This window comes from Equus przewalskii, chromosome 25 (genome assembly GCF_037783145.1).
Source record: "Equus przewalskii isolate Varuska chromosome 25, EquPr2, whole genome shotgun sequence".
NCBI lineage: Eukaryota > Metazoa > Chordata > Mammalia > Perissodactyla > Equidae > Equus > Equus przewalskii.
The window spans coordinates 7,933,056-7,945,444 of NC_091855.1; the positions used below are offsets into that span (position 1 = coordinate 7,933,056).

At 35.9% G+C, this 12,389-nt stretch overlaps 1 protein-coding gene across 2 annotated transcripts in view; it reads left to right on the forward strand.

Moving 5' to 3' along the window:
• The window catches only part of SLC38A6 (solute carrier family 38 member 6), a 58,620-nt gene extending 46,519 nt beyond the window's left edge, over positions 1–12,101 (forward strand). For both annotated transcript variants that reach the window (XM_008539205.2, XM_008539206.2), the window contains exons 9-16: positions 702–767; positions 1,002–1,055; positions 3,218–3,297; positions 3,644–3,744; positions 9,434–9,558; positions 10,720–10,864; positions 10,971–11,065; positions 11,245–12,101. In XM_008539205.2, coding sequence (XP_008537427.1) covers positions 702–767; positions 1,002–1,055; positions 3,218–3,297; positions 3,644–3,744; positions 9,434–9,558; positions 10,720–10,864; positions 10,971–11,065; positions 11,245–11,325 — 747 coding nt within the window. In that variant the 3' untranslated portion in view covers positions 11,326–12,101. The remainder of the gene's footprint in view (positions 1–701; positions 768–1,001; positions 1,056–3,217; positions 3,298–3,643; positions 3,745–9,433; positions 9,559–10,719; positions 10,865–10,970; positions 11,066–11,244) is intronic.
• Positions 12,102–12,389: the final 288 nt, after the last annotated feature.

Below are 12,389 nucleotides of genomic sequence, written 5' to 3' on the forward strand. Positions count from 1 at the left end.
GGATGGGTGCAATTAAGAGTAAAATCCTAAAGCATTTGCATTGATTATTTCTGGGAAATAGCATCCCTCTGGATTTCTTTCAATTTTCTTAAAATTTAGTTTCACCAACTGGAGTTCCCCAGCTTTGTGCTCTTATTCTTAGACAGCTTTTCCATATTCACCAAAAGTAACTATACATCTGAGAAAAACAAGGAGGGACAGCACTTATACATCAGAAATCCCTGAGCTCCCCCTTTGCATAAGGTCTCTACTTATTTTTGCCTGTGGCCATTTCCAAAACTGCTATTAATGTTTCTCTGCTACTGATGCTAGATCCACAAATAACCATATTCTGTACCATTGTCACTAAAAACATCATGTTCTCATTTTAAGTTGCCCTTTTTTGGGTAAATGCTGTGATGCTATTGGAATTTTGAAAGTTGACATGAAGAGTACTCTGTCTTTAACGGGGAAGATCCCTGCTAAACAGATACACGGCAACTCCTCCCGTCCTGCCCTCCTGGCCATAGGTGACCAAATTAAATGATGACCCCATTCTCACTGGGGAAAATCATATGAGCAAAGAATCTTCCTAGGTTTACCTAGCATATTTTTGGTATAGTGTTAGATTAGTTGAAATAATGCTGACCTATTTGAAATCTATTTCTTGTCATGAATTTTGTAAGAAATAATCTGAGTGCTGTTTCTACTTATTCTTACAGATAGTAATTAAAAAATGGTCCATCCCTTGTCCTCTGACATTAAATTATGTAGAGCAATACATCCAGGTAACGGTTTATATTTTCTTCCTTTTTATTGTAAGCTAAAAAGAAAAAAAATCAGACTAATAATGATTTTTTTTCTAATTAACAAAAAAGTAATGGCTGTATTTCATTTTGGAACTCTGTTTTCAAATATTTTGACTTGAAAGCCTAGAAATAATAAATTCATCATTTTTGTTGATGTATTCTGACTTTTAATGGCTCTTGGTTTCTCTCTTTCCCCTCAATTCTCTTAAACAGATTTCAAATGCGACAGATGATTGTAAACCAAAGCTCTTTCATTTCTCCAAAGAGGTGTGTAAGTTATTAACAGATACTTTTGGTTGATTTTTCACATTTCAAGTTTTAAGAGATTTGTGTAACAGGGTCTCTTAGGTCTTTGTACCTGTAACTAATTAATTTTCATGAAAGTGCTAAGTATAAGGTTGCCTACCAGAAGAATAATATTATTTAACACAGGGTGGCCCATTATGAAACAACCACCTTTTTTTTTTTTTTTTGGCATGGCTTTAAAAATAGAGCCTGTTTTAAATGGGCCACAGCCTAAAAGAACAGATTTACTGAATGTCTGGTCTGGCCAATAAGGTCCTCTGTGGATACAGACTTCCTGTTGCCCTCTGGACTTGTAAAGCTAAATAGCCAATTATATCAAAAACTCCTTCCCTGTGAGTAGAACCTTGGTCTCTAGCTAAACAGCTTCATCATTGGACCAGTGATTGAGCACAGCCAATATGTCTTCTGGCTGACATTCCAAAGTTGAAATTTATGATGCCTGGAGTGGAGACTAGCAGACCAAGTCCCCTTGCCTTCTCGAAGAGCCCTGTGATACTAGAAATGCCTGCAAGAGCCCCTGGGCATCAGCAGAGGAAGCAGGAACTTGATCTGGATGATCTCTCCTTGACGATTATAGAAGAGCTCAGAATCTTTCCTGTTGCTGCAAGTTTCTTCCTCTACACTTGATTCTGCTGAAACACAGGTCCCAGATGCTAGAATCCCCTCCACTCATGTCCAACTCTGTTAGTGTGGTAACTCCTCTGTGCAGAGTTTTCCTTTTTATCCCCGGTTTTTAAATGAGAAATGTCTCTAGCCTCACTAGGGAGGTTACCACATCTTTTCCATGGTAAAGGCCTACCTGTGCCTAAAAGATCTAGGTAGGGTAATTGACAAGCCAGGAAACTGAGCAATATATGAAAGAGAGTTTGTGAATTAAACTCTCATTCCCTTAATCCAGTCTCAGGAAACACTAAAGCTTTCCTCCCTCCCTGCTCCCCTCAGATATTTTAGGAGGCATTATGTCCCAAGATAGGTCTTCACTCATCTACAAGTTCTTTTGCTGAAGAGCCTAAAATTAGTTAGGGGGAATTTTTTTTTAGAGTAGGAAAGAGAAAGTAAATCATCACCATCTATTTTGTAAAGATAGTATTTTCATTTAGATGGTAACTTTTGTTTGCTTTGTAATTTCCTTGGCCTCTTGCGTAGCCTAATAAAATTTTAAAAAACACAAACCTTATGCTGTGTAGTCCAATGGATCTCTAAGAATTTGTCAGTCTAGAATAAGTCATGTTCTTTCCCATTGAAAGAGATCCCAGTCAAAGATGCCGGCAATACTAAGATGAGGTTAATGTTTTCAGTATTCTCTTGGAATGAGTTGGTAAAAGCAGCTTCAAAAGCATTAACTATTATTACTGCTTAAGGTAATATGATGTATTTAAGTTTCGTAATGCATACATTAGGAAAGACTGAGAATTACAATAAGATCATTTCCAAAATGTTATTTTTAATCTTACCTAAATATTATTTATCTTAAATTATTTTTATCTTACTCAAATAATATAGAAGAATCATTGATTGTAGTAAAAGCAACATGGTATGGAAGCTATAGTACAAGCAAGTACACTGTCAAGTGGAACATTTGCTGGTGACCAGAATTATGTCTCTCTTTAAAAAAAAAACACACATTTTATAAAGAGATAATTCATGGAAGATGAAATACATTAACCAATTGATTGTTGTTGAAGAAGTGAGTTTATTGTCAAATGAAGTAGTGGTTTCAACAGAGTAGCATTTAATAATTTCATCTTTTTGAATGGATAAAGAAGTTGTGGTACATATATACAATGGAATACTACTCAGCTGCAAAACAGAACAAAATCATCCCATTTGCAACAACATGGATGGACCTTGAGGGAATTATGTTAAGTGAAATAAGCCAGTTAGAGAAGGATAATCTCTGTATGACTCCACTCATATGAGGAATTTAAAAATGTAGACAAAGAGAACAGATTAGTGGCTACCAGGGGAAAGGTGGGGTGGGGAGTGGGCACAAAGGGTGAAATGGTGCACCTACGACACGAATGACAAACATTAATGTACAACTGAAATCACACAAGATTGTAACCTATCATTAACTCAATAAAAAAAATAATAATAATTTCATCTTTTAAAATTTTTTTCAGAGTGCCTATGCCATACCAACCATGGCTTTTTCATTTCTCTGCCATACGTCAGTATTGCCCATATACTGTGAGCTTCAAAGGTACTATAGAATTCTGGAGTATTTTAAATGTATTATGTCTTTTTACTTCCAGGGCTTTCAAATTGAATGAAATTCTCCTTTATGAATTCTTTCCTCCCATTACTGGATTCTAAGTGTTAGTTTAAAACAAAATAAAACAACCAAGAGTTAGTTCTGTCCAAGTTGAGAATGTTTCCTAGAAGTGTAACATTTGTGCAGTAATTTCAAATAAGGAACGCTAGTGTGTAGTTGTTAATAAACTAGGTCTTGAGTGACTGAGGGATCCTCTTGACTAGCTTAGGAGATACTTCTTTCTTTAGATATAATTCAGATCACTGATTCTATTTTTGCCATTTTTGTCTTGTAGCCCTTCAAAGAAAAGAATGCAGAATGTAACCAATACAGCAGTTGCTTTAAGTTTTCTCATTTATTTTGTATCTGCACTCTTTGGATACCTCACTTTTTATGGTAAGTATATTATTTAATTGTAAATGACAAAGTAAATTGTTCTATAGTTGATCTCACACCTGAGTATGGACTTTGTTTCTGCTTTGCATTACCAAGCTAATTTTTTCAGGCTGCCAGAATTCAATGCAGTACATACTGTGGTGGCTCTATGGACCTTAAAAAGATTGATTTTCTTTCTCTTATAAAGGTGGATCAAGTTCATATGAAAATTTTCTTAAACGCCTACCTTAGTAAAACCTCAGGCTTAGGGACATTGATGGCTTTCTACAAGAAAAAATGTGCAATAATGATTTTAATTTTTTTAATTGAGAATTCGATGTATTAGACTCTAGCACTTTGAGAGGTCGAGAGAATCAATCATTTTAATTGCAGAAGAACAAGTTGAGAAAGGGAAGGGTTTTACACTGGACTACAGTTGTACACTTAGATGTCAGAAATTTCTGCCTTCAGACTTAATCCACATGATTCAGCAGATGTGCATTCTGTGATGCACCGTGACCTTTCTCCTTAATTTTTTTAGAAGATTCTTTTAAATTCATAAAACAAAGGTAAAATTTTATTTTACTTACTTTTGAAAAATTGCCTGCTGGGTGTGCATTTTTTTCTCTTCTCATAAGTACCTCAAGAAAATGTAAAACTTGAAAGTCTAGAACAAGAAAAAAAATTGTAAGCTCTCTTGTAATTTGCAAACATACTTGCTTAATTTGCTTAATTGCATTAATTAACTTGCTTAATTGCAAACGAACATGTTATAACAAATTACACTCAATTTGTCAAATTCTTGAATACACTTTTCAGTTTATGAATGCTTTCATAACAACTTTCCAAGTAAATGGCTGTTATTACTTTGCTGATATTTAGCTGTCATGACCCTGATTTCATGGTTGATAGCCTGTGCACATGTTTCAGGTTTAAGACAACCAGGATGACTTGAAATGGCGCTTTGCTTATCTCCCAGAGTTTTTCCAAGTCTGACAAGGTTTTGGACAACATTTACTTGCACAGCTACCTTTCCTAAGTCTGGTGGAAAGAGTATGAATTTTGAAATCTGACAAATGTGGTTCAGATAACTACTCTAACTAGCTGTGTGCCCTTGAACAGGATACTTCACCATGCAGTATCTTTGCTTCCTAATCTGTAACATGGGGCTAATTGCATAGAGTTGTATGGAGGAGGAAATGACTTACATGTAAGATGCCTATTATAGTATCTGGCACATAGCAGTCTTCACAAATGAGAGCAGCTGGTGGTGTGTCACTATTATCATTATCATTATTATTGTAATTATTTCATAATTTCAGTTGCCCTATTTTTCATCACTGTACTTCTCTTCTTACTATCTTTAATGAAATTTAATTCAAATGTGGTAACTTTTCAGTATATGCTGTAAGTATTATCTTGGAGTTTTTAGTGTGTGAGAAAACTGTAATTATCCCTTTCTTGCTGTCTCTGTGTTGTTTCAACAGTAATAAAGGCCATTCATTAATCCACATCTGCTCCCGCATTTTTATGCTGATGTAGTATCCTACATGGTAGAGCCCTGTGTACACCATCAGGAAAATCATCTTCTCCAACATGAGTGTGTTACCCTGCTTGATACGCTACACAGAAAGTTAAAGCAGATTGTTAAATTTTTTTGATCATCACTAATGAAACAAAATTCTTTAAACACGTAAGCTCTGTTTTTGGTTGTTGGGTTAGTTTTTGTACAGACTTGAGCTCAATAAGACTTTTCTATATTAATAAGGTATTATAGCAGGGTCTCTGTTAGGATTAAGCAAAAACTTAGTATAGCAAAATAGCTGTCTATTTTTCTAAATTAAAATTGTCACCTGGCACAAATACTATTAATTTAGGAATCTTCAACATTGCGAGAGTCCTAAAAATGGACGTCCTCCTCCATATGGATAAATAGAGCTATCTGGAAGAAATCTCAAATGGCCTACCAATCTCCAGGATAGCTGAGAAATAATTACATGAATTCCATGAGATATGCTTAAGAACTATATTAAATTGTAAGAAAGCTTTGATTGAAAGGGGAGTGGAGGAAGGATGGATGCTAATGCGTTTATTGAGCTAACTTTTGTTACGTAAGTACCAGGTATTTTACATACATTGCCTAACTTAGTCCTTGCAGCAACTCTGCAAGGTACAGATTCATATAGTTTGAGTAATTTGGGCAGATACCTGCAGCTAATGAATAATGAATTGGGATTTGAATCCAATTCTGACTTTCTCCGAAATCAGTGCCTTTATTACTACGCTCCCTCCTCAAGAATCATGCTATAGAATCCACATTTCCTTCATTCCAAGTTTTTGTCAAAGTTAACTTTTGAAAAAACTTGGATCACTTAAGCTCCAGGCACATCTGTATATCTCTATATCTATCTATCTATCTATCTATCTATCTATCTATCTATCTATCAATCATTGTTTGAACACAGAGGCTAAACATGTTTTTCATCCTATAAATGAAGTGTTTCCTACACAGAGATTTTCCTAGTTATCAAGTAAAGCTGTCACCTGGCACAAATACTATTATGTTTTGAGTCTTCAACATTTAGAAAAAAATCCAAAAAATTTGTCTCTGACTTAATCCTTCTCCACCAATGCAAATGCATCAGAATGTCCACATTTTCTATAATGGAGAAATACACATCAAAGAAAAATCACATGGTAAATAGGTAGGTGATGGATAAATAGATAGAAAGAATGATATAAAAGTGATTCCTTCTCCAAAGACAGAGGAAGATTCAGATATTGATTTGCTATTCACAAATCAATCACAGTGGTTCTTTTCTGGGGTTTTAATCATAACCAAGGGACATTTTTATGGCATATTTCTATTGGGATAACAGTAGCTCTCAGTTTTATGGAAAGAAATTTCTAGTTGAAGCTGAGACTTTATCAGAAGGGCTAGTCAGAAGTTAAAGGCTTCAACTCATTTTGTAGATAAGTAACTGAAGCCCAGAGAGGTGAAGTGACCTGTCACACACTTAGTGGCAAGTCTCCTGAATACGAATCCAGTGATCTTTCTGCTGTTCCATGGTAACCTTTATAAACTTCATACCCTGTTTGACAGTATATTACACAGGACAGCCTCCTGGCTTCAACAGCATGTACAACTTGCAGAGATCACCATCAGGTCCTTCCTGAGATTTGTAGAGATTTGTCTGAATCTAGAGAAGTGTGTTATACTCTATCCCTTACATATGTTAAGGCTCAGCTAAGAACACAGAATTCACTGGCTCAGAAGAAAGGTTTTCATCCTGGGAAAGTAGGAAGTGGACATGTAACAGATAGTTTGAATTTGTAATAAATCTAGTGCTTCTGGCTTCTGGAGCTGCTTGGAATCCTTTTATCCAGTGCTCCCAAAGCTTAGTTAATAATATAAATTTTGTCAGATTAAAGGGACCTATAAGTACGTATACCTAGATTAATAATAATGTTTCTGATTACAGATGTTAAAGCATTGTAAGGTGAGGGAGAAAAAGTGTTCCTCTGGTGAGCCAGGTCAATGCCCAACTGTTGCCTAATAACTAGACCATTTAAAAAGTCTACAAAGTTATTAAGCAGTAAGTGTTAATAGCTCATTTTTAATGATTCAGAAAGTAGAAATAAAATAGTTTGCTGTATTTCTCCAAAGACTCACAAGTATCTCACAGATTTGGAAATAGAATCCAGCTTTCCTGACTCCTCTTCATCTCTTGCTTAGTCCATTAGTCCCACATTGTATAAAGTATGTCTTTGATATTTTAGACAGTTTCTCTCCCATTTCCATTATCACTAGTCTAGTTCATATTCTTGTTATATTTCAGTGATTATGACAGTAGCCTTCTAACTGTTACCCTGTTTGGGGTCTCTTTTTCTTCCAATCTGTCCTCCTACTCAGTTCAGATGATAATACATTATTCTTCATAAGTCACTGCATCTCTGTGGCCTACCGGATTGTGTCCAGACTCTACCGGATTGAGTCCAGAAGAGCTCTATTACTGGGTCTTAAAGGCATTGCCAGCCTTATCACCCACTCCTCTCTGCTCTACAGCCCACTATATCTCAGCATTATAGTACCACTGACTGCTCATTTTCTCAAATGCACATTCCCTTTGCTACTTTAGGCTTCTGCTTATGCTGTTTCTTGCTCCTAGAGAGAATCTCTTCCCCCACATCTTTGAATGTCAGCATGCGTACATTAACTCACTTAATGCTCTCAGTAACTATAGGTCAATATATTGTTGTCCCCATTTTATAGATGTAAGAACTGAGAGACTCAGAGAAGTTAAGTTGCTAGTAAGTAGTGGTATTGGAACATTAGTCTGTGTGGTCCCAGAGTTCAAGCCCCTCTACCATCCTGCTGCTCGCTAGATCGTGATGACTCCCCCAAGCCTTCCTGGACTCCCTCCCTGCTCATCCCAAAACCATAGTTACCTTTCCCTGTTCGAATCGCCATAGCTCTTTGTTTAGACCTTCTGCCACTGTGTGTGTATCTGTGTGTTTTGTACTATATGTGTGTGTTCACCGTATCTCCCCTTAAAATTTTAAGATCCTTGAAAACAGAGGTGTGTTTGATTTGTTTTTTATTTCCTCCAAAGCATCTTTTTCAAAACATATACCCTCAAATGAAAAAGCCCCATGCTATTTTAAGTACAACCTGACCTTTCCTTACGAGGCAGTGATATGGAGTGTTCTTGAGAACCCTCACTCTTCAGACCCCTCAGGGAGAGGTATGAAGGTGAGAATGGAAAAACACCATGGAGCAAAGCATGGTCAACTGTCACTGTCACTGACTACCACACTGGCTTGCTAAGTAAGCCATTTCCCTAAGACTGCATTCTCTTTTATGGAAGATGAATCTACACATGCAGAGTTGATGAAGCAGGTAACATGCACAAAACTCTATGAGATTCTAGACAACATTGTGGTATTGAAGGAAAGGTATCAGCTTTGGCACCAAAAAAATTTGGGTGCACAGCCTGCCAGCTCTGCCCCTTTGTGTTGTGTGATCTTGGGCAAGTCTTTTAACGTTTTTTGCCTAGCTATATATCTTATATTGTTATCATGAGGACTAAACTCAGTAGCACATGTGAAAGCACTTTGTAAAACAACATAAATGTTGTTCAAAACCTTCAGATTATGGAAAAGCTCTAAAGAGATATTTTTATATATATATTCATTGTCGTAATTTTAGAGGCTCTGCCTGTGCTGTTTTCTGGTTTCATTAAAGAAAAAGATTGTAGGGGCCAGCCAGTGGCCCAGCAGTTAAGTTTGTGCACTCCACTTCAACAGTCCAGGGTTTCGCGGATTTGGATCCTGGGCGCAGACTTGGCACCGCTCATCAGGCTATGCTGAGGCGGCATCCCACACAGCACAACCAGAGGCACTCACAACTAGAATACACAGCTATGTACTGGGGGCTTTGGAGAGAAGAAGGAAAAAAAAAAAAAGAAGATTGGCAACAGATGTTAGCTCAGGTGCCAATCTTAAAAAAAACAAAAAACAGATTGTAGGTTTCAAGAAGATATTTAAATATCTCTTATGTTTCGTAAGATAGGAAAAAGGACAGAGAGACATTTAGTGCTGGGATTCTAAAATCTGTTAAGATCCATTTGTGCAAAGGAAAATAATTTTGCTGTTATTGACATCTTAGTAGTTTATAATGTGATCTTTATTACTATATTTTTATTAACAGACAAAGTGGCGTCAGAATTACTACAAGGCTATAGTAAATACCTGCCGCATGATGTTGTTGTCATGACTGTGAAGTTGTGCATACTGTTTGCTGTGCTTTTGACAGTGCCTCTAATCCACTTCCCTGTAAGTACTCTTAAAGGTTTTGTTGCTTAGTGTAGTGGCTCCCTAATAGGGCAACACTAATTCTTTGCAGACTAGAATGTTTGAATCACATCTAGTCTTGTATATCTTATTCATTTGTCAAGTAATTGATCAAAGACCTCATACTTGCACACTGGCCCCATGAAAGCACAGAAATAACAGTGAACCACTAAGCTAATTTGTGCTTTTTGAGATTTAGTTTAGATTTATGCTCTCCCACAGCATTGTTTCCAATTTAGAGACTAGAGTTCTTCTAAAGTTTTGGGGTTTTTTTTCTCCCCTTTAATTTTGTATTCTGTTTTCAAAAGAATGTGCATGAAGAGGAAAAAGTCAAGTCAGCAAAAATAAGCTCTTTCTGGTTTATTGTAAATTTGTTTTCACATAGACATTCTAGTTTAATTTTAGTCAAAATATTTTATTTGCTCTAGATTTATAACTTGAGGCACAACCGATCTCATTCTGCATTTAGCTGCCATACATAAGAATCTTAAGAATTTTTGAGAAAATGAAACAAGGGCTTTGAGTAATAAATGCTTCTGCATGGATTTTTGAATCCCTAACAGTGAGTTCCTTAAGAACTGGGCCTTCAAGATTTTTTGCCTCCTCCCTGTGCGGACTGCAGTGCCAGGAGTGCAGGGGGGCTGGATAAACATTTATGGGACGTGACTGCCTGCTGCCTGCGTTAGCAGTGAGAAGTGTCATGAACTAGTTTTCATATTAACATGCTGTGAAATAGATAAATAAAATCGTAAATGGTGTTCCCATGGCATGATTTCTTTTTCTGTTTTAAACCTTTTGTTCTTCTATCTGTTGAATTTAATGAAAATGATTCTCTGAAATTTCATCACAATGTGCTATTGTGGATAATTTTGAAAATTATGCACCCTAAAGAAATTGCATGTGAAAATTTTTTCAAGAATTAAAGCAAAATAATTTTTATGAAGCTCACAGAGAAAGGTATATTTCTTAGTTTATGTGTAATGAGCACTTTATGGTAATAGTTTATGGTATACTTTTGGATTCTAAATTGTTTAGAGGGCAAGAATACCATACTTACTGTATTGTACATGTGTTTCCCTAAGTGAGTGTTTTTACTTTGACACTTTCTCTTTGCTTAAATCTGTTTCTTTTTCTGTTATACAGGCAAGGAAAGCTTTAATGATGATGTTTTTCTCCAATTCTTCATTCTCATGGATTCGCCATTCTTTGATCACTCTAGCACTCAATATTATCATCGTTTTACTTGCGATATATGTTCCTGACATTCGGAATATATTTGGTGTGGTTGGTAAGTTTTCCATTTCAAAAAATTCACATCATAAAATGGATAAAATTGTCCTCCAGCCTCACATCTGAATCTAGCAATGTCTTCTTTTTCCTCCTCCCACTTAAAGGTTCCAGTACATCGACGTGTTTGATTTTTGTATTCCCAGGACTGTTTTATCTTAAACTTAGCCGAGAGGACTTTCTCTCAGGGAGAAAGCTTGGGGTAGGTTGGTTTTTGTTTCTTTTAGGAATGCTATTTTAAGAAATAATTTGTCATTTTATCATTATTTCATCCACTCCAAGAAATTTAATGTATTTTGAACTATAACATACATTATTGGAGAGGGTGGAGGTTTAACAACGTACTCTAACTGTTCTTTTTCTCTTTCCTTATTTCCACAGGCTTTTGTTTTGCTCATCTTTGGAATTTTGGTTGGGAATTTTAGTTTAGCACTCATCATTTTTAATTGGATTAATAAGTGAAAGACATATTTTCCTGCTTCTTATGAAGACTAATTTACCTCCATATGCAAAAAGGAATAATTCTGGAAGCCACCTTGGATGAATTCTCTTTGTGTGGGTTAACATTTTTGTAAACATTATTAATAGGAAAGTGGAACAAAATGGGAGTGAGTAGAGGAAAGTGAGCTCATAGCAATTTTAATCAAAATAAGAAAGAAACTCAAAATGCTCAGGTCAGTCTTTCATTTGTGGGTTTATTTTTTTAAAAAAATCAATAGACTTTATTTTTTAGGGAAGTTTTAATGTTTACAGAAATATTGAGCAAAAAGTACAGAGAGTTCCCATATATCCCCTCACCCCCAGCACACCTGTACTTACCCATATTATTAACACCTTTCATTAGTGTAGTGCATTTGTTATTCTTGATGAGCCAGTATTGATACATTATTATTAACTGAAGGTCCATAGTTTACATTAGGGTTCACTCTTGCAGGCATTGGCAACCACTGATGTTAATGTCTCCATAAAAACTATGAGCTTCTCCCTATGAGCCTTTTCCAGAATGTCACATAGTTGGAATCTTATAGTATCTAACTTTTCAGACTGGCTTCTTTTACTTAGCAATATGCAATTAAGTTTCTTTCATGTCTTTTCATGGCTTGATAGCTCATTTCTTTTTATTACTGAATAATATTCCATTATATGGATGTACCACAGTTTGTTTTTCCATTCACCTGTTGAAGGACATCTTGGTTGTTTCCAAATTTTGACACTTATGAATAAAGCTACTATAAACATTTGTGTGCAGGTTTTTGTGTGGACCTAAGTTTTCAGCTTTTTTGGGTTAATACCAAAGAGCACAATTGCTGCGTCGTGTGGTAAGAATACATTTAGTCTTGTAAGAAACTCCTGAACTGCCTTCCAAAGTGGCTATAATATTTTGCATTCCTGCCAGCAATGAGTGAGAGTTCCTGTTCCTCATCCTTGCCAGCATTTGGTGTTGTCAGTGTTTTGGATTTTTGCCATTCTAATGGGTGTGTAGTTGTATCTTGTTTTAATTTATATTTCCCTAATGACATATAATG